The sequence below is a fragment of the Sapajus apella genome, unplaced genomic scaffold (assembly GCF_009761245.1).
Source record: "Sapajus apella isolate SASKATOON/1434 unplaced genomic scaffold, GSC_monkey_1.0 scaffold35, whole genome shotgun sequence".
Taxonomy (NCBI): domain Eukaryota; kingdom Metazoa; phylum Chordata; class Mammalia; order Primates; family Cebidae; genus Sapajus; species Sapajus apella.
Window position 1 is genome coordinate 6,806,396 of NW_022436975.1, and position 23,144 is coordinate 6,829,539.

At 35.9% G+C, this 23,144-nt stretch overlaps 1 protein-coding gene and 1 pseudogene across 1 annotated transcript in view; both read left to right on the plus strand.

The window, feature by feature from the left end:
* Positions 1-23,144, plus strand: part of RP1 (RP1 axonemal microtubule associated) — a 310,814-nt gene that overhangs the window by 98,638 nt on the left and 189,032 nt on the right. The window contains exons 9-13 of the mRNA XM_032296101.1: positions 5,066-5,144; positions 17,833-17,908; positions 18,748-18,824; positions 18,931-18,962; positions 19,147-19,276. Of these exons, the coding sequence (XP_032151992.1) occupies positions 5,066-5,144; positions 17,833-17,908; positions 18,748-18,824; positions 18,931-18,962; positions 19,147-19,276 (394 nt within the window). The remainder of the gene's footprint in view (positions 1-5,065; positions 5,145-17,832; positions 17,909-18,747; positions 18,825-18,930; positions 18,963-19,146; positions 19,277-23,144) is intronic.
* On the plus strand, positions 10,577-17,102 carry LOC116563641 (annotated as a pseudogene).

The following is a 23,144-nucleotide window of genomic DNA, read 5'->3' on the forward strand; positions in this document are numbered from 1 at the left end:
GAAGGCTGCCTGAGAAACTGGTTTATGTCTCCCCTAACTTGGAGCCATAACAGAAATGGCAGATAGTTTGGAAGCCTGGAAAACAGAGGCCAGCCCTGCAGCCTGTTTTTGCAGCAGAGATTCTTCAGTATAGCAAATAGACAACAAGGCAAGCAAGAGAGACTGTGGGCTCCGGATGAGAAACACATACTTCCTTTTTGAAGCTGGAGAAGTTCCTGACTGTGCAGTGCTATTTCTGGGGTGTGGTTTGTGGCAGGAGCTTGTCTCAGCCTTTTTTTAACCTGTTTTAATGTGGATGTTTTCGTAGTTTCCCAGTGTGTGTGTGTGTGTGTTGCAACAAGTGTCTGATTTCCCCCCAAGGGAATTGATGTATTTGTATTTGTTTATTTGGTCCGTCCATGGAAGAATTGAAAGTCAGAATCCTCTTATTCTGCCATATTGCTGACAAAACCACCCAACGATGGTTTAAAGAGTGAGTTGTTTAATTTCCACATATATGTGAACATTCCAGTCACCTACTATTGTTTTCTAGTTTTGTTCCACCATGATTGGAAAAGATGCTTTCTATGATTTTAATTTTCCTAAATTTGTGAAGACTTGTTTGTGAACTAACTTGTGATACCTCATGGATAATGTTCCATGTTTGTTGGTGGTTCTGTATATGTCTGTTAGGACCAGTTGGTTTATGATGTTGGTCATGTCCTCTTGCTTTATTGATCTTTTGTCTCATTCTTCTATCCATTGTCAAAAGTGGGGCATTGAAATCTCCTATTTTTGTGTTGCTATTTTTCCCTTGAATTTTGTAAAAGTTTGCTTTATGTATCCATGTATGTATATCTATATAGAGAGGTTATAGGCGAAGTCATAAATTAATATATATTAATTAACATATTTAAACCAAAAGTTTGCTTTATATATATGTGTGCATATAGAGATTATAGGCAAAGTCATAAATTAATATATATTTCTCCCTTCCATTTTGTAAAAGTTTGCGCTCTTTCTCTCTCTCTCTCTCTATATATATATATGTAGAAAGAGAGAGATTATAGGCAAAGTTATGAATTAATATATATATTAGTTAATATATATTAAACAAAAAGTTTGCTTTATATATGTTTATATATAGAGAGATTATAGGCAAAGTCATTAATATATATATATGTATATATATGTATACATACGTATATATGTATACATACGTATATATGCAACTGATGTTAGGTGCATATATATTTATGAATTTTATATGTATATATATATGACATTAAGTCTTGAAGAATTAACCATATTATCATTATATAGTAGCTTTCTTTGTCTCTTGTGACAGTTTTGGAATTAAACTCTATTTTGTCTGGTATAAACATGGCCACTCTCTCCCTCTTTAGGTTTCCATTTGCATAGAATTTCTTTTTCTATCTTTTCACTTTCTACCTATGTATATCCTCAGATCTCTTGTAGATAGTATAGTTAGATCCTGTTTTTTTAAATACATTGAGACCATTTATGTTATTATATGGAGTTAATACATGTACATTTAAAGAAATTCCTGATAGGGAAGGACTTATTATTGTCATTTAGTGAATGGTTTTCTGTATGTCTTGAAGCTTTCCCCTCCTGCTTTTCTCTCTTACAGTCTTCATTGAGTTTCATTAATCTTTTTGTAGTGACTTGCTTTGATTCCCTTCTCCTTTCCATTTGTGTGTGTTCTGCAGATATTTTCTTTGTGGTTCCTGTTGCAATTATATAAAACATCTTAAAGTTATAATATTCTATTTTAGACGGATAACAGCTTAACTTCAATTATACACAAAAATTGTCCCCCTTTACGGCTCCAAACTCCACTCTACGTTATTAATGTCAGAAATTACATCTTTATATATTGTATACCTACTTTTGTCTTTTAAATTCTATACAAGAAGTAAAAGTGAATTTATGCACCAAAATTAAAATAATACAAGTTTCTAATGTTTGTCCATTTATTTCCTTTATGGAAGAACTTTATATTTTCTCCCCTCCCTCCCTCCCTTCCTTCTTTCTCTTTTTTCTTTTTTTTTTTTTTTTTTTTGAGATAGAGTCTCACTCTGTTGCCCATTCTGGAGTCCAGTGTACTGATCTCGGCTCACTGCAAGCCTCTGCATCCCAAGCTCAAACTTCATAATTTCATATGTTTTCATGTTAGTATCTAGTGTCCTTTTGTTTCAGTTTGAAAAAACTTCTTTAGCATTTCTTGTATTGTAGGTCTAGTGATCATGAGATTACTCAATTTGTATATCTGGGAAAGTCTTAATTTCTTCTTCACTTTTGAGAGTTTTGCCTGATGTAGAATTTTCGGTTGAGAGGTTTTTTTTTTTTCTTTTTTTTCTTTTAGCATTTTGAATGTATCATCCTGTTGCCTTTAGCCTGCATGGTTTCTACTTAAATTTACTCGTACTTTTATAGAATCTTCTTCATACATGATGAGTTGCCTTTCTCTTCCTGCTTTCAAGATTGTCTCTTTGACAGTCACCAGTTTGATTGTAATGGGTCTAAGTGTGGATTTCTTTTGGTTTATTTTAGTTTTACCCCATAGAGCTTTTTGAATTTGCATGTGCATTTCACTCCTCAGATTTTAGAAGTTTTTGGCCATTACTTTTTTCCAAAAAGCTCTGTGCCCCTCTGTTTCTTTCTTCTCCTTTTAAAATTTCAGCAATGCATATATTGGCCTGCCTGATGGTGTCTCATCAGTTTCTTATGCTCTCTTCACTTTTTTCATTCTTTTATTTTGTTGCTCCCTTCTTGATGATTTCAACTTACCTGCCTTCAAGTAAGCTGATTCTTCTGCTTTATTAAATCTGATGCTAAACCCCATCAGTGAATTTTTCAATTCAGTTTTTATATTAACAGCTTTAGAATTTGTTTGGTTCTTTCTTATAGTTTCTGTCTTTTTGTTGATATTCTCATTTTATTCATGTCTGAATTTATTGATTTCATTTAGTTGTCTCTCTGTATTCTTTTGAGCTCATTTAGCATTTTAAGATAGTTGTCTTAAATTTTTTTTAGGAAGTTTAGAGATTTGCATTTCTTTAGGGTCATTTCATGAAGCCATTCATTTCTTTGAGTGGGCCATGTTTTCCTCTTTCTTTGTAAGCTTTGTAATCTTTTATTGAGATTTGAACAATTAAAAATACAGCCACACCTCGCAGTCATTATGGACTGGCTTTACTAGGAGAAAACTTGCATTGATCAGCCCAGGTGGAAGTTTGGGACCTCTTAAACCTTTTCTGGCAATGTGTCTTCCCTGGGCTTATGTATTTGATTTTAAGTAATTAATTTCCTTAAGTGCTTCCTCTTGTTTCTTAACCAGAGCCCACAATCTCTTCCTTGCCTTGTTTGTCTGCTGTACTGAAGAAGTTTTGTTGAAAACACAGGCTACAGGGCAGGCCTCTATCTTTTAGCCTTCCAGACTATCTGCCATTTCTGTCATGGCTCCAAGTCAGGGGAGACATAATCCAGTTTCTCAGGCAGCCTTCACACAAGACAGAATTTTGGATGTATGGTCTACTTTTTGCTTTTGTTGTGAGGGAGGTTCTGGAGTGTAGGTGGTTTCCTTCTTATTGTACTGTACTATGCCACGTAGCAGTAGGGCAAGGGCATGTAAAATGCTTTGAACTTCTCTGCCCTTTTTGGATGAAGTCCTTTCTTGGTTATGCATTGGCCTGAGGGCTGTATCTCTCAAGTGGTCGCTAAAGTTTTCAAAAAAAAGTATTCTAGTTCTTATATTATTGTTAACTTAGTATCTCCATGTGTAAACTGGAGTCTGGAGCTTCCTAATCTGCCATCTTCTTGACATCTTTTCCTTCTTCGTTGATGTTTAAATCTATATGTATATTGTTAAATGTGGATAATTATATACAGCAAATTTTATTTTTGAATGTAGAAGCCGAATACATTGTTAATTTATTACTAATAATATGCATATAATATTTAAATTTTTCTTTTACTGAGTAAATTATAGACAGTTGATCATGTTATATTAATCTCAGCCTTCCTTGATGACCCAACTAGTTCTTAATGAGTATATCAGGATATTTTCATTATATGTTTCTTCACTTTTCCTTAGAGTTCTCTACATCGATTATTATCAATATCATAACTCATAATTTTCATTTATTGCATAGAAAAGTCCTGCTTTTCTAAACATTGTGTTTGGTGGATAAAGGGATAATAATGTTATCCATTAATTTGTACCAGGCATGAACAGTATTTTTTTGTTAATGAAAGCTAATAGTTTTGTTTCTCATTATTTACATTCTTAACAGTGCACTCACACAGAGACAAAGAGGTTCAAAAGAAAATAGTCTTCTTACACGTCAGAGGAGCTGAGCTCTAATCTTAGATCTGTGCTTCAACTTTTTTGTCTGTAGAAAGGATTTTTTTTTCATTTAGCAATTTTTGAAGGCAAAATAAAATGCACATGAAGATATTTTGAAACATAATACACTATACAAAGGTTATTTTTTGTTTTCTTATCTTTTTTTTTTAAGTTTGGATCATGATTTTTTGCATTGAAACATATACCATTATCTTTGATTTTGTTGAAAGTATTCTGTGAACTTCACTTTTTGTCTATATTCTGATTATATAAACCACTGGACCACAACTATGGCTCCTTTTAATTGTAAATTCATTTTTACAATCAGTTTTTACTGGCTGGGTGCGGTGGCACATATCTGTAATCCCAGCACTTTGGAAGGTTAAGGCAGGCAGATTGCTTGAGCCTAGGAGTTCGAGACCAGCCTGGGGAGCAACATAGTAAAACCTTATCTCTACAAAAAATACAAAAATTATCTGGGCATGGTGGCACAAGCCTGTAGTACAGATACTCTGAGGGCTGAGGTGGGAGGATCACTTGAGCCCGGAAGGCAGAGGTTGCAGTGAGCCAAGATTGTGCCATTGCACTCCAGCCTGGGTGACAGAGGGAGATCCTGTCTCGAAAAAAAAAAACAAAAACTGCATTTTAATTTATACTCTTGGTATAAGTCAGAGTTATAGTTTAGATCTAATTATAGTGTTTGATTTGTTATAGACTGACACCTTTTTCCTGGAGGCTGTGCACCTTGGAAATTTGTGCAAGATTGTGATAGGCCATGATGGACTTGGCCCAGGTAAGGCTCTTCCACAGAGAGTTCGTGAAGGTGTGATTCCACTGTATTTATGTGAAACTCTGTTCAAATCTAGAAAATACTGTGGAAAATTTGTAGAAAATGGACCTTTATGTATTGACTATGTGAAATCTAAATATTGTCCCCAAATACTCTTTAAAATTTAACTAGATGTATTTTTCTTCAAAATGATAGAGATTTGGCCAAGGGGACAATCTAGGATGGGCCTAAATGCTAGAAAGAGTAATTTTATAAAATAGAGGAGATTAGAGATTTATATGTTGTGATATGTGACAGCATTCCAGCATGCTAGGGGTGGAGGCAGCAGTTGTATCTCCTGGTGGTGATATTCCTTGAAGGCTAGTGATTGTCCAACAGTGGCATGTTAAGGAGACTATCCTGGCAGTCAGGTCTCAGCTGTGTTTTCTGCTGCCATTTTATTCATGCCTTTACTCACTCTTCTCCTCACTCTTCTCCTCAACTCTGTGAGATGACTCACATCTTCCCAATAAATTTATTTCCTGCTACTGTATAAAACAATTATAAGATAAACAAAATCCATTTAACAAAAGGCATGCTACTAAAGGGGCACATACCAAAAAAAAAAAAAAAAGGAAAAAAACCCAAAAGCATCAGACAAGATGATAAACTTTCTTACTAAAAAGTGTCAAAGTATAATTTTCAAAGTAAGAACAAGATTCTTATACAAATACGGAGTAGACAGTGTGTTTAGATAATTAATGGGGGAATTAGCAGGTTGACAAATCTGGCTCAAAGGAGGTTACCAGAAACTAAAAAATATGTACATGTAATCAGTGAGAAAAGAATTATGAATAAGATTGATAAATAAAAAATATGAGCAGTGTTCTATAGACAACACAAATATGCTTTGGAGGTTGTCTTCTCTCTCAGACAAAATGTATCTATATTTTGAACAGATGTAAATCATTTGCATATTATTTTTAATCAATCGATAGCTAATTGTACAGGCCTGAATCCATAGTAAATATTAAGTCACATAATGTTACACTTCCACAGTAAGTCAAATGATTCTCAGGCAAGCTTGTTAGTGTTCTACTACAATATTGAAAGGACATGGTAGTCATCTTTTGGCCTTATTTCTGAGTTTCTGTTAATATTTCTAAACAAAAAGGCAAAACTTTTAAACCTAAAAAATCCCGTGTCCAATGATATGTTCTATGCAAGAGACACTTGACATAAATGACCCAGTAATATTAAAAATAAAAATTTAAGCAATGTATCAGAAATATGTAAATAAAGAAACAATCTTAGTTATAATCTTATTATAAGATAAAGTGAAATTAAAGACAACAAGCATTAAAAGGTAGAAGAAGGCGCTCTTTTGATAAAGTTTATAATTCACAATGAGATTATAAGATTCATGAGCCTTTATTCCACAGATAACATTGCAAGTAAATAGATAAAGTAAAATACTCTTAGATAGTCAAGAAGAAATGAAAAGAAGATAGGATAGGGTTTTATCATATGTGTCAGATTTTGGTAGGTTAGTTGGATCCTTCAGTTACTCTCCTCAGGTGTTTGTAGATAGGGAAGCCTTTTCATTTCAAAGCTTCATGAAACATTTTTATAATTTGACTCAGATATTAGACCAAAAAGAAAATCTCAGTAAAATTTCCCAAACAGGCCACTTTCTCTGACCACAATTTAGTGAAACAAAAATTTACTTAAAAGGGAGAAAGAAAAAAAAATTAATCACTTAAGGTGTTTCAGTCCTCTTCATGATTTTGGGCCAAAGTGAAAATCAGAACTATAAGTACAGTCTAACAGAATGTTACAATGGTGTTTTTTTCTGTCTCATTTTCTGCTGAAGCCTCAAAAGACCAGAACAAATAATAGAAGCAAGATCTTATTCTCTGTCTTATTTAGTTTGAGGCTGCTGTAACAAAATATCTTAGACTGGGCAATTTATAAAGAACAAAAATTTATTCTTAACACTTCTGGAGGCTGAGAAGTCTAAGATCAAAGTGTTGGCATTTGTTGTCTTGGGAGGGCCTTCTTGCTTTATCCTCCTATGGTGAAAGGGCAAAAAGGGCCTCCTAGCTAGTTCCCTGAAGTCCTTTTGTGAGGGCACTAGTCCCACTCAGGAGGGTTGAGCTCTCATGACTTAATCACATCCTAAAGGCTCCACCTCTTAATGTTATCACATTGAGTCTTAGGTTCCAGTAGATGAATTTAGGGGACACGTATATTCAGACCCATCCCAGCACCATCCCAAATGTAGGCACAAGGCTACATATTCAGGACTTACGAAGGAAGGGACAGACAAGTTATGGGTTCACCACTGAATATAAAAACTACAAGTTTTCATTGCAGTAGGTTGCCTGTTGCTTTGATACCTATACACCAATCACCAGTAATAGGAGAGGGTAGGAGGGGTTTTTCCGTTGTGAAGAAACCACTTGAAGAACCTGTGCCATCTAGAAATTGTTAGATGACCCCAACTTGAATAACAATCTGCAGGCTTCCTCAGTGGCCTTTGGCCACAAAGAAAGGGTAGTCTGGAGAACAGCCAGAGTAGAATTGTAGGCAGATAATCCAAGAAGATAGTAAGATAAATGATTCCTGCTTTAAATACCTACTCACCAACATGCATATATAAACAGTGCTGGTTAATAAGACATTTCTAGATTCTTACCTCTCACCTTTGCCTGTCCTGTTTATGCTGTCTCTAACTCTGTAGGGTCATAAATTACATATCTGAGTGCCAAATTTGAAAATTCAAAATTCGAAATACTTCAAAATTTGAAATTTTTAAAGCATCATTATGATACTCAAAGGAGATGCCTTTGGGAGCATTTCAGATTTTGGATTTTCAGATATGGGATGCATAATCAGTAGACATAAATGTAGATATTTAAAAATATGAGACCTGAAACACTTCTTGATCCCAAGCTTTTCAGATAAAGGATATTCAGCCTGGGTAAAGGCAGGAAGAAGAAGGCAACCTGTGAGCCTGCCTGCCTCCCAAGATTCCAGAACTGAAGACAGGAGGGGAGAGACATTTTGCCTTTAAATGAAATTTGAAGTTTTGATTATTATATGGGATTGGTCATTATAATTGTTGAAATTATCCCAGTTTTGTGATAAAAGAAACCAATGGACTTATTACCTGAGAGCAATCCAAATATTCAGAATAAATTTTCTAGATTTCATTCAAGGAGGAAGAAAAGAAATAGTTCGTCTAATAGTTTTAAATGGATTGGGTATGAAAATTAGTTTTCCCCTTGTTTCCTGTGGCATTCTGGTCGTTTAATATGAGGAGTATATTATTGACTAATTAGAGAATACTAGTACGCTTTATAACATTCAAAGGTGTATTAATAGTCTCACTTTTAGTATTATTTAGTAGGAAAAACAAACTGTTTTCTTCTGTGCTCTTAACACTCAACACGGAGCACTTCTGTGACCAAATATATAGGATGTTTTCCCTCCAACAAGCTGGGTGTCCTACAATTTAATTCAATTCAGACAGTATCTACCAGGAGTTAGTGTCATGCCTCACAAATTAAGAGATCAGTCCCACAAGACTGCCCCAACCTCAGATGCCAATAGCTAGTCCTGGCCTCTACAACTTCTGACCAACTGGCCAGAAATTGGTATTTCCAGGTGTTATCAAACTGAGCTGGGGTCTGTTTGCCTGGCAAGAGTAAAGTCAAACACTGACACTGGGATTGCAGTCAGGGAAAGTGAAGCATTTATTGTAGGGTGCCAACCAAGGAGAACCGGGCAGCTTATGATTAAGACCCAAACTCCCTGATGGCTTTGATAAAAGAAAAACTTCAGCCAAATTAAATTTAAAGGAGTTTAATTGAGTAATGACGATTCTGGAAGCCCCAGAATCACAGCAAGATTCACAGACTCCAGCACAGCCACATGGTGAAAGAAGATTTATAGACAAAAAAAGTGAAATGACATACATAAATCGGCAGTGAGGTACAGAAATAGCTGGATTGGTTACAGGTTGGCATTTGCCTTATTTGAACACAATTTGAACGCTTAGAAGTCTATGAGTGGTTGAGGAATGGCCGCTGGAATTGACCAAGACTCAGTTATTGTTACAGGAGCATACTTCTAAGTTAGGTTTTCAATTTTGTCTGACTGTTAAGCGAGGTTACAGTTCATCCACAAGGACTCAAATACAAAAGTACAGAGTCCTTCTCAGGCCATATGTAGTTTGCTTTAACAGCTTATACTTAAGGGTTTTTAAAGGCTTGGAGGCAGAGATTATAGGCAAAGTCATAAATTAATATATAGAGTCTGTGCATTGCTTTGACCTAAAATTGTGGGACATTTTGAAATGCGGGCACACATGCCATAGGTGAATTTAAAGATTTTGTGGTTTGCAATTGAGAAAGGAGAGAAAACTTCGTTTAACAATTTGGCGTCAGCGGAAAAGAACGTTAGCTCTGGCCCATGCACGTGATCTCCTCCACATCTCTCAGGAAGAAATTTAGAATAAAAAAAGGTGGTCATAGATGAGTACTCAGTTTCCCCTTACCTGAGGTCTGCGTGCCAGCAGATCCATTTGGTCGGGGTCCCGAGTTTCTGAAAACAACTCAGGGACATATGTTGTTACCTTTCTTTTTTAGAGGGAACCAAATGTTTTGTTATTTTAACTTTTCAAACTGTTGTTTTAGGCTGTTATTATTATCTTTTTGTTTATTAAGTTTATTTTTTAAGGCTAGCTAGGTGTCTGGCATTTTCAAGAGGAATTTAGGATTTTAACATTTTCATGTTTAGGGGGTCCCTACAGGGCCCTAGGGTGGTCCCTGCCCTGTCTTCCCATGACTCCCTCCTCAAGTTCAGTCATTTGCTACAGCAGTTGACAGAACTCAGGAAAACACCAACACTTACCAGCTTATTATTAACGATATTACAAAAGGTAGCAATGAACAGCTGGATGGAAAGGTAGACAGGGCAATGCATGTGGGCCTGTGTGGTGCTTCCATGTCCTCTCGGGTGCCTCATCTTCCCAGCACCTCCACATCTTCAGCAGCCTGGAGGCTCTCTGAACTCTGTCTTTCTAGATTTTTATGGAGGCTTCATTACACATGCAGGATTGATTTAATAATTGGTTGTTGGTGATGAACTCAACTTTGAACCCCTCTTTTTTTCCCTACCCCCTAGGTCTGTGTATGGTAGTGAAAGTTCCATCTTGCAAATCCTGTGGTTGGTTCTTCTGGCACCAGTCCCCATCCTGAGGCTGGCTGGAGCCCCCAGCTACCAGTCATCTCATTAGCATACAAAAAAGCACTTACCACTTTGGCCATTCAAAGGATTTTTATGAGCTGTGTGCCAGGAAACAGGGAAGAAGGCCAAAAAACATATTTCTTATTATAATTCACAATCTAACAAGTATTTAAAAAGAGAAAATAAAAAAAATGAGCTAAACTATGCAAGAAGGTAAGAAATAGTGAAATTTTGAGAAAAAGATAGGAAAGAAAATAATAAACATAGAAATCAAATATCAAAAAAATAGAAAACTAGAAGAATTAATGTCATTTATAAGAACTGGTTCTTAGGGGAAAAAAAAGGTGACAGATATTAAACCAGACCTTGAAAAGTTTAATAAAAAAGAGAGCCACTAGGGCGTGATGGCACCCACCTGTAGTCCCAACTACTTGGGAGCCTGAGGCAAGAGGACCACTTGAGCCTAGGAGTTTGAGAGAAGCCTGGGCAACATAGCAAGACTCTCATTTCTAAAAATAAATAAATAATAAATAGCATTCAAAATAGACAAAAAAGGGAAAGAAAATAAATGCCCAAATTTAGAGAAAGTGAATACAACTGTAAATACACAAGAGAAAAAACTGGAGAATACTATGTTCAGTTTTGGGCTAATAAATTTGATCCTCTTCATGAAAAGGATGATTAAAAAACATTTCTCATTTTCTCTTACCTTAACCAAATAAAACTGATGTGTTTCTTTGAGAAACATCGGTTGCTGCCATGATGTTATTTGTCTCACAGTGTCTGTATTCCTCAGAGGAGCAGTTACAGGTTAGTCTCATTGATAAAAACATTTGCAGATATTCTAAGCTAAATGTGTATAAAGTGAATCAAGAAGTATATAATTAATGTATAACAACTAATTAGGGTGTATGCCAAGAAATCAGAAGACAGTCCCATATTAGGAAATCTATTAATAAAATGTATCATTCAAAAGGTGGAAGCAGAAAAATTATTTGTTAACAATGGTAAATTTTGTTAAAAAAATCTTTGAAAATTTAGAGCAGAAAAATATATTTATTTAAAATTGTTTAAAAATAATTTAACTTGGGCCGGACGCGGTGGCTCAAGCCTGTAATCCCAGCACTTTGGGAGGCCGAGGTGGGGGGATCACGAGGTCAAGAGATCAAGACCATCCTGGTCAACATGGTGAAACCCCGTCTCTACTAAAATACAAAAAGTTAGCTGGGCATGGTGGTGCGTGCCTGTAATCCCAGCTACTCAGGAGGCTGAGGCAGGAGAATTGCCTGAACCCAGGAGGCGGAGGTTGCGGCGAGCCGAGATCACGCCATTGCACTCCAGCCTGGGTAACATGAGTGAAACTCCGTCTCAAAAAAAAAAAAAAAAAAAAATTTAACTTAAGGCATCCTTTTAATAGACAGTGAAATCCATAAAAACCAGAAATAGATTTTTCTCATTATGAATATTTACTAATTGTTATTTGGAAAGCATTTTATTAAAAATTATAAGATTTTAAACCAGCATAATTTTGGAAAGAAATTTAAAGCATTGCTTAGTGGAGATATAAATGATTATTCAGATTGAAGGAGAATCAACTAAAAAATGAATGAAATCAGGAAATTTGTAAGATGGCTAAATATTAAATAAATATACAATAACTAGTGGCTGCTTTATATGCTAGCGATATTTGATAGAAAATATAAAAAAGATCTTATTCAGCATAATAACCTATATAAATATATACATATATAGCATATATATACACATATATGTACAGTATGTACATACATGAAAATATATATGTATATAATAAATAGCATGGACAATAAAATTACAGGCTCATTTGTATTAGACCGGCCTTGTCTGAAAGCCATATTAAGAATACTAGGGGCTCTAGCCACGAAAGTTTGATTTATAGGCTCTGCCCTCTTTTGGAGTAAGTGAATGTATTTGTTCCTTAACAACTATTTACCAATCAGTTACCATGGCTGGTTATGTAATCCAGTCCTTCCTGCTGCTCTAGAGCACCATTGTAGTTTGACAAGAAAGGTGAAAGTTTTATCTTCCACATATTTAATTTAAGCCCCAGCTGCTTGTTTCTGTGGTGTGTCAGCAGTAAAAGGACTTAAGAATTTTGGTAAACTGAATTGCACCCTGGCCTGTCCTTTTGGTTTGGCAAAAACAATCTGATGCCAGATTAATTTTATGTGGAAAGAGACTGCTTCAGTGGTTTCTATATAGAAAAGTGATTGGTTGTTCCAAAGTCAAGTGGAGTATCACAAGTGGGGAAATGAGAGAATTAGAAAGAGATGGGGGTATGTACTAATTTTGATCAAGAGATAATCACAAATTTAAAAGAGAGAAAATCTGAAATACAGAGAAACACAACTCATTCAAAGGTAAGTCTTGAGACAGACAGCAGAGTTTTTTTTTTTTTTCCTATCCTTAAATGAGTCAGTCACAAAACATCACCTATTATTTAATTTCCATTTTTATGAAATGTCCAGAATAGGCAAATCTATCAAAGTCAGAGAGTAGATTAGTGGTTGCCTAGGTCTGGGAGAGGGAAGGCAGGAAGGTGGTTGGGAAAGATGTGAAGAGGCACAATGTTTCTTTTTGGGCTGAGGACAATGTACTGAATTTGGGTTATGGTGATGGCCGCACAACCCTCTAAATATACTAAGAACCATTGAACTTATTTAAACAGGTAAACTTTATGGTCTGTAAAATATTTCTCAATAAAGCAGATAAAAATGATTCTGTTATTTATTAGGAAGAAAAATAAGGGTATAATAGCAATGAACATTTTGAAAAAGATTAACAAGGAAGATTTTTATGTTAAAATGCATTGAAGGTGACACTTTTTAAATGTAGTTCAGTGAAAGTCATAATAATGGGCACACAGCTACATCAATAATACAGAATAAGATTTGAATTAAGTTTTAAATGTGTTTAATAGAAAAATGAGCAATGGATATTTAAAAAATCAATTCAAAGTAACCCAGAATAAATTTTATTATTCAAAGAAATAAAAATTGTAAAAATGTAAGAATTCTGTGACAATTCCATTATATTTTTAATTATACTTTTTATTTTGAGATAATTGTACATTTAATTGAAGTTGTACCCTTTACCCAGTTTCTCCCAGTGTTAACATCTTGCAGTGCTGTAGTACAGTATCACTACCAGGATAATGATACTGATATAATTAGGACACAAAACACCATCACTAGAATGAGTCCTCATGTTGCCCTTTTATAGCCATTTCTACCCTGTTCCTCTACCCTCTTCCACAGTCTCCTCCTCTTAACATCTAGCAACCACTAATCTGTACTGTATTTCTAAAATTTTTCATTTCAAGAGCTATATAAATGGAATCACATATAATCTGATAGGATTGGCTTTTTGCCTCTATAATTTCCTGTTGATTCACTCAAGTTGTGCATGTGAATTGTCCATTCCTCTTTATTGCCTTTTATATTCCATGTTATGGATTTCCCTTAGTTAGTTTAATCATTCACCCATGAAAGGACATCTAGATTGCTCCCAATTTGGGGCTGTGATGAAAAAATCAAATAAGATGGCCAAGACCAAAGTCAGTGGGGTAGGGGAGAAAGAACTGTGGACAAATAATGCAATATTCCATGGTTAATGTTATGAAGTGTTATGTGACAATAGCACTTAATTTTGATTCAGTAATTCCACTTCTAGAAAGTTACCAAGAAATACTGAGAAATATAAATAAAATGTGTCCACAAAATTGTGATTATATTATATATGGTAGCTACATTCCCTATTTTAAAATGGAAAATATATTTCATATGGTATGTCCATACACTGGAATACTATACAACTTTGAAAAGCATGTTGTCTGAGAGTATTTAGGGAAAATGTGGAAATGCTCATGTATAAAATCAAGTGAACAAAGCAGATATATGTTTGGGGTAATCAATGCTCAGTAGTTGCTAAAACAAACTACACACAAATGTGAGGTGCTTTACATAAGCACATTGTTTATTTCTCATTTACATAAAAATCTGATTCAGTTTGGATAGTCTCCCAGGTGGCTATTCTTCAAACAGGGAATCGGGGATCAGGTCTTGGCCAGAGGGTAGCTGCTACATGGCTTTTGAGGCTACCACAGAAGGTGGAGTTGGCCAGAGAATTATGGGAGATGTACTTAAGTGCTGAACTTGCAACTGACATACCATTTTTGTTCTCATTCCATTGCCATAAATGAACCAGATGTTCCTCTGCCTAATTTCACAGGAAGCTGAGAAATGTAGCCATTTTGTATAATCAGAAAGTGGAAACAATACAGTAAGCACATAACATATATCTACTACAGCAGTACACCAACCCTTTATACAGTACAATCCAATTTGATTATATATGGGCATGCTATATGTAGGCATAGAACAAGATTGAAAATGGATAGAGCAAATTAACTGATTTGTGTGTGTGTGTGTATGTGTGTGTGTGTGCGTGCAGGTGCTGGAATGACACATGGTTTTAATATCTTTTTTCCTCATTTTCTTAAACCCAATTCCATAAAAATGAATATTATATTAAGTAACTAATAATATAAAACTACTTATACTGCGTGAGAAAGTAACACAATCAGTAGAACTTGATGTAATCCCTATTATTTTGCCTAATTCCTGCACGAGTAGCCTAGCTTTCTTTAGGAACCCATCTTTTCTAGTTCTCTAAATCCAGTTCTGGTTCTTTCTTACGGGAAAAACATGATAAAAATGCAGAAAATATATTTTTACAATAATAATTTAAAAACTAACTTCTTAACAAAGTATTGTTAAAATCAATATATCATTACCTCTAAGAGTTTTCTTTATGGCCCCCTCAGAAGTTCTTAAAACCCATTTTAGAATTCTGGTAACATTTTATTTTTCCTTAAAGGAGACAAGCAATTCATTTTTGGGAGATAGCATTTAAAAATTAAATAACATTTTGGAGATTTTGTTCCAGGTGTAGCGAATAGCATATATAAGGGCATGGAATTATGTATATGAATCATCTATGGCAGTGGCTTTCAAAGTGTGGTTCCTGGGCCATCAGCATTGCTTGGGAAAATTGTTAAAGATTCAATGCTTGAGGTCTTATCTAGGCTTACCAGCCATCCTGGTTTGCCTGTGGCTCTCCTGATTTAACTTGGCTGTGTCCTGATTGTAGCACTGAAAATCCTGCATTCTGGGAAACCCTTTGTCCTGGGCAAACTGGAGCATTTGATCACTGTAGGCTGACTGTGCTAAGCCTACTGAGTTAGAAACTGTGGAACTCAGCAGTCTGTGTTTTTGTAATCCCTCCTGGTGATTCAGATTCATGCTAAGTTTGGGAACCACTGATCTAGGGAACTGTGAGGAGTTTGGCACTACTCAATAATGGGAGTATGTGATGAGGGGTGAAGCTGAAGAGTAAGCTGAAGGCTCTTGTTTGCTGCATTAAAAACTTTTATCTGGCTGAGAACAGTGGCTTACACATATAATTCCAGCATATTGCGAGGATGAGGTGTGAGTATTGCTTGAGGCCAGGAGTTCAAGACCAGCCTGGGCAACATACAAGACTCCATCTCTACAAAAATATTTAAAAATTAGCTGGGCATGGTGATACACACCTGGATTCCCAGCTACTTGGAAGGCTGAGGCTGGAAGATTGCTTGAGTTTAGGATTTTAGGCTACAGTGAACTGTGTTTGCACCACTGCATTCCAGCCTGGGCGAAAGAGTGAGCCTCCGTCTCTAAACATATGCAAATAAAAAATAAAAGAAAAAAATAAATTTTATCCTATAGCTTATGAGTAGTAACTCATCAATTCAATTATTTTAATTAGAGTAGATATATTTTGAGCTGGATCTTTGCATAGACAAAACCACTATGACTAATTAAAATATTTTATGTGTAAGTAAAATTGATTTTAATTAACTCTTGTTTGCAAATTAATATGAAATTAAACATTTAAGACTGGGGAAAGGGAGAGCCCATTGAGAACTATCCCAGCAACCCGACCACAGCTGGTCTTCCCTGGACACCATTAACCACACTGTCCAAACCTTCTTCACTCCCACCAACACCGACCGTTCCCCCAACTACGAGATGATCAAGGAAGAATATGAGGTGGCTGTGCTGGGTGCGCCCCATAACCAGGCTCCCCCAACATCCACTGTGGTCCACATCCACAGCAAGACCTCCATGCCTGACCATGTCATCTCGTACCTGTTCAACACCCTCTTCATGAACTCCTGCTGCCTGGGTTTCATAGCGTTCACCTACTCCGTGAAATCTAGAGACAGAAAGATGATTGGTGACCTGACCGGGGCCCAGGCCTATGCCTCCAGTGCCAAGTGCCTAAACATCTGGGCCCTGGTTTTGAGCATCATCATGACCATTCTGCTAATCATCATCCCAGTATTTATCTTGCAAGCCTATTGATAGAGCAAGAGGAATCATTCAGGCCAGGAGCTCTGCCCATGACCTGTTTCCCATGTGCCCCACTTCCATTCCTCGCCCTGCCCCCTAGCGGGGTCCTGTATCAGCCCTTTATCCTCACACACATTTATATGATGGCGTTCAATAAAGTGCATGTGTTCCTGAGGAAAAAAACCCAACATTTAAAAAGAAATTTCTACCTTTATGTATACCAGCTGAGTCTGTGTGCTTGGACAGGATTTCTGAATGGTTATTCATGTTTAGTCTATCAGAGCACCTATTTTATGCAGACTTTGTTTAAATTTAAAGTTTAAAAAACTTTCTGGGGCTGGGTGCAGTGGCTCACACCTGTAATCCCAGCACTTTGGGAGGCCGAGATGGGCAGATGATGAGGTCAGAAGATCGAGACCATCCTGTCTAACATGGTGAAAGCCTGTCTCTGTTAGAAGTAAAAAAATTAGCCAGGCATGGTGGCGAACGCCTGTAGTCCCAGCTACTCCAGAGGCTGAGGCAGGAGAATCGCTTGAACCTGGCGGGTGGAGGTTGCAGTGAGCTGAAATTGCACTACTCCATTCCAGCCTGGGCAACAGAGTGAGACTCCGTCTCAAAAACAAAAACAAAAACAAAATGAAAGGAAAAAACTTTCTGGAAATAGAAAGTATTGGTAACCATCAAGTATATAGTCTTTGGAAGACGTTAGGTTCAGGATTATGAATGCAGTTTAGGAAATAAAAAGCAGCCACAGAATTGTTCTATTTCTAATTGTTTGGAAAACCACACTGAAATAGATATCATAAAGCATGCAGCTTTAAGATAATTCTTTGCTTTTGTTACATGTATAAGGAATATATTCCTTACAGTTTACTTCTGTTATATTTTGCTTTATTTGAAGTATTAAAGCTTTATGTTGTATAAGGCCTTTACATATATTTGGAAGTTAGCACTTTGTTCTCAAAACTTGAAAATATTGGACCATATTTACTTATATGACATTTTCATTCTTTTTTTGTGTTTAGGAAATGGCTGGTTTCTCGATGATGTTGTTATCAAGGATCCCACAACAAATTACGAATATACCTTCTTCTGTCACAGGTGTGTAGGTGTAATTCATTTCATACTAGTCAGTTCCAAGTTTATCCATTGAGAACTGGATAGCTTATTTAGTTGTTCCTAGTCACTAAGGCTTTGTTGGGTAACTTTTGTGAATATTAATCTTAGGAGCTCTTTCTTCTATTGAGAAAGACATTTATTATGTTTATCATCATTCCTAATGATAGAAATTTAATATGTAATGCTAAATAAATATAGCTTTTTAAAAATATGACTCTGTACATATCAGAAAGAAAATGAAAGTCTCTGACAAGAAAGCATATTCCCTTTGGATTAGGTCCCAAGTTAGGTTCAAAAATAATAAATGTACACACAGTGTTTCATGTAGCTTTTTATACAAAGATGATAGTGCTTACCCATTGTCAATAGACCTTGATTTTTGAGTTATTTTCCCAGTAGTGGTGATTAATTGCTTTTTTTTTTTCTTTTTTGATACTCTTCTGCCTCTTTTCCTATGGAACCAATAATAGCCATTTGTGAAGTAACTGCTTCGAGTTTGAACTTAGTAGCCAAAGGACAAGATAAATTGATCCAATGAATAATAACATCTATGACTTTGACAGTCACCAGGCTGATTGAGTAACTCACCTGTGTGTAGGCAAAAACATACCAGATAGTAACTGTTTCTTCCACCTCCCTTGCACTCTTAACAGTAATTTTAGGATTTCCTTTTCCATTCTGTACTGCCCTGCCTTTCAGAACCAGATAGCCATGTCTTTTCCAATTCCTGCTATCTTGCATTTCTGACTTGGGAAGATAATTGCTCATGGTTAATGTAAGTATAAAGTGTGAAAATAATTGATATACTTTTCTTTTCACAGATGGCTAGATCAGGGGGAAGATGATTGTAAAATTGTCAGAGAACTGTATGCCAGGGATAACAGTATCTTCTCTGCAAGTAGGTATCATGTATACACATTTCCGGAAAAACTGTGTTTTATGATGACTAGAGAAAGCATGACCCTTCTGAAATTAATGGCCTTCTCTTTCCTTTATCTTCTCAGGGCAGAAGCTGGAACTTAAGAGAAAAGAAACAGTAAGATTTTGTTTGGGGCTTTAGATTATTTCATATAAACAATGTTCAAATGGCTATTTGATGTGTTAAAACAAAAACAGCATGTAATGTTTAGTACGTGTTATTTCTTAGCAATTTCTTCTCTTTGTTTCTTCTCATACTGGTGTATTTGTTTTGTTTTGTTTTGTTTTGTTTTTCTTTTTAGTGGGCTGCAGAAAGATGGAAGTTTACAAAAGGAAATACTCTTCAGTTCTATAACAAGTTGACTGGAGGGTTTGTCCGCCTGCATCCAGATGGCACAGTTGACGCCATTGGAGATAGGACAGACAAATATGGTAAAACCATCGTACAAAGCTTGTGGTGCTAGACACGTCTAGGGGTTAAAGGAAGGTAGATTTCTAGACACAGTTTAATGTATAGTTTTGTTCTTTTTTCAGATGACTTTACACCAGTGTTAGGCCATTTAAATAATTTAACTATCTGCATTAATAAAAATTATCAATAAATGACAGGCTTTAAATCTGGGCACTATGAAAAATATATATATTTGGTATTAACTAATTGAAGAATAAAATGTAGGCAGTTACCAAAAGACCATGTTAATTAATTTGGGGACCAGAGAAGATAGCTAAAATACTATTCTGAATTTCAGACATGCATAATCTAATGAAAAAGACAAATACAACAATTCTAATAATTATTATTTGTAGCTAATGTCATAATAAAGGTACAAAGGGAAAACAAGACAAACTAGATTTGATGTTTAATATCTTCATGTCATGAAGATGTAACTGTGAGAATTGACAAAGAGTAAACAGATGTTGGTAGATCTTTGACTATAAACCCAAATCTCCAACTCTTTTTGAATTTGGACCTTCATTATTTAAAAAATATTTGCCTGCTACACCTGTGAATTTAACTGTACTATGCTGTGCTGGAAACTGTGCTGTTCAGTCTTGAGGATGTGCTGGAGCTACTCACCTAAGCATTTCTCAAAATGTAACCCCTTCTGCCTCATATTTGAGATCTTGGGGAACGATCCAGTTTTCTCCTGTATAAAAATAAGTGTCTGTTTAAAAATACTTCTTAAGAGCTTCTCTTTCCAAAATTATTTTTTAGACATTTTCCTTACCTGGGCAAAAATTTGTTCCCACTTGAACTTACTTATCCACTTAAATTAGTCAAAGTGGCCCTTTAACTTATTCCCTGGGTCCTCTGCTGCCACTATTGTTATTCTTTTTCTTTATTAACATCCTGTATTTGCAGATATGGCCACAAAAATATCTCCCATTGTTAAATCAGAAACTGTGAAGGATCTAAATTGTAACTTAATTGTAGGAAACATGAGACCACTGGGTCAGAGACCAAGACCATTTATTTCCCACATCAAGTGCCCCAGCCAGAGCAGTTTCTTGGGTTGGATTCCCTGAACTCCAGTCCTGCAGCATCATGATGTGAGGGCCTAATGGTACCAGCACACACAGTTGGGTACATTAAAGGAGAGAAATTTGCAAATTAGGAAACTCTGATCTTATATTTTTTATTTTTATTTTTTGATGTTTCTTTTTTGTATATGTTTCATTTTTATTTTTTGATGTTTCTTTTTTGTATATATTTTAATCAACTTTTATTTTAAATTCTGGGGTATATGTGCAGGATGCACAGGTTTGTTACATAGGTAAATGTGTCATGATGGTTTGCTGTACAGATCAACCCTTCACCTAGGTATTAAGCCCTGCATCTGTTAACTATTCTTCCTGATGTTCTCCCTCCCCTAGAACCCCACAGGTCCCAGTGTGTGTTGTTCCCCCCTGATGTGTCCATGTGTTCTCATCATTCAGCTCCCACTTATAACAGAATATGAAGTATTTGGTTTTCTGTTCCTGCATTAGTTTGCTGAGGATAACAGCTTCTAGCTCCATCCATGTCCCTACAAAAGACATGATCTCAATTCTTTTTATGGCTGCATAATATTCCATGGTGGTTATGTACCACATTTTCTTTATCCAGTCTATCACTGATGGGTATTTGGGTTGATTCCATGTCTTTGCTATTGTGAATAGTGCTGGAGTTAATGTACACATGCACATATCTTTATAATAGTATGATTTATATTCTTTTGGGTATATACCCAGTAATGGAATTGCTGGGTCAAATGGTATTTCTGCTTCTAGATCTTTGAGGAATCACCGCATTGCCTTCCACAATGGTTGAACTAGCTTACATTCTCACCAACAGTGTAAATGCATTCCTTTTTCTCTGCAACCTCACCAGCTCTGTTGTTTTTTGACATTTATTTATATTTTTTAAAAAAATTAACTTTATTTTTTTACTTTAAGTACTGGAACACACGTGCAGAATGTGCAGTCTTGTTACATAGGTATATGTGTGACATGGTGGTTTGCTGCACCTGTCAACCCATCACTTAGGTTTTTGATAGAAATGTAAATTTGTTCAACCACTGTGGAAGACAGTGTGGCAATTCCTCAAAAATCTAAAACCAGAAATACCATTTGATCCAGCAATCCTATTACTGAGTAGATACCCAAAGGAATATAAATCATTTTATTCTAAAGATACATGCACACATATGTTTACTGCAGCACTATTCACAGTAGCAAAGAGATTGACTTTTTAATAATCTCCATTCTGACTGGTGTGATATGGTATCTCAATGTGGTTTTCATTTGTATTGCTCTAATTATCAGTGATGTTGAGATTTTTTCATATGCTTGCTGGCTGTATAAATGCCTTCTTTTTAGAAATGTCTGTTCATGTCCTTTGCCCACTTTTTATTGGGGTTGTTTGTTTTTTTCCTATAAATTTAAGTTCCTTGTAGACTCTGGATGTTAGCCCTTTGTCAGATGGATAGATTGCAAAAATTTTCTCCCATTCTCTAGGTTGTCTGTTCACTCTCATGATAGTTTATTTTGCTGTGCAAAATCTCTTTAGTATAATTAGATCCCATTTGTCACATTTTTCTTTTGTTGCAATTGGTTTTAGTGTTTTCATCATGAAATCTTTGCCTCTGCCTGTGTCCTGAATGGTATTGCCTAGATTTTCTTCTAGGATTTTTATTGTTTTGGGTTTTACATTTAAGTCTTTAATTTTTGCATAAGACCTAAGGAAGGGGTCCAGTTTCCATTTTCTGCATATAGCAGGCCAGTTCTCCCTGTACCATTAATTAAATAGGAAATCCTTTCCCCATTGCTTGTTTTTGTCAAAGAAGATGGTTGTAGGTGTGTGGTCTTATTTTTGGATTCTCTATTCTGTTCCATCGGTCTATGTGTTTGTTTTTGTACTAGTACCATGTTGTTTTGGTTACTGTAGCCTTGTAGTATAGTTCAAAGTTGGGATTTGTTGATTTTTTTGAAGGATTTTTCATGCCTCTGCCTCCTCTGATCTTGGCTATTTCTTGTCTTCTGCTAGCTTTGGAGTTTATTTGCTCTTGGTTCTGTAGTTCCTTTAGTTGTGATGTTAGGTTGTTGATTTGAGATCTTTCTAGCTTTTTGATGAGGGCATTTAGTGCTGTAAATTTCCCTCAACACTGCTTTAGCTGTGTCCCTGTGTTCTGGTGTGTTGTCTCTTTGGTCTTATTAGTTTCAAAGAACTTCTTGATTTCTGCCTTAATTTCATTGTTTACCCAGGAGTGGTTCCAGAGCAGGTCATTCAATTTACATGTCGTTGTGTGGTTTTGAGTGAATTTCTTAATCTTGAATTCCAATTTGATTGCACTGTGATCCGGGAGACTGTTATGATTTCAGTTCTTTTGCATTTGCTGAGGAGTAGAAACTTTGATCATATATCGGGCTGTCCATCTTTCCTTCTAGAAATGAGCCAGAGAATTAATTTGAATTCAGCCCAACACAAATTAATAAACTTTCTTAAAACATTATAAGATTTATTTTTCTTTTAGCTCATCAGCTATCATTAGTGTTAGTGTATTTTATGTGTGACCCAAGACAATTTCTTCCAGTGTGGCCTGGGGAAGCCAAAAGATTGGACGCCCCTTTTCTTGATGTTATGACTAACTGAATGCAGCTGACACAACACTTGAACTTCTAAGGTCTGCATCTTCTGTCTTCACTTCTCAGATTAATCCTTCTTAGAACCTAGCCTTCATGTGGAAAGGAAACCAGGCAGTCATGCAAAGAGGCCCTTCAGGAAAGAACTGCCTCTGACAGCCCAAGCTGAATCTCCGAC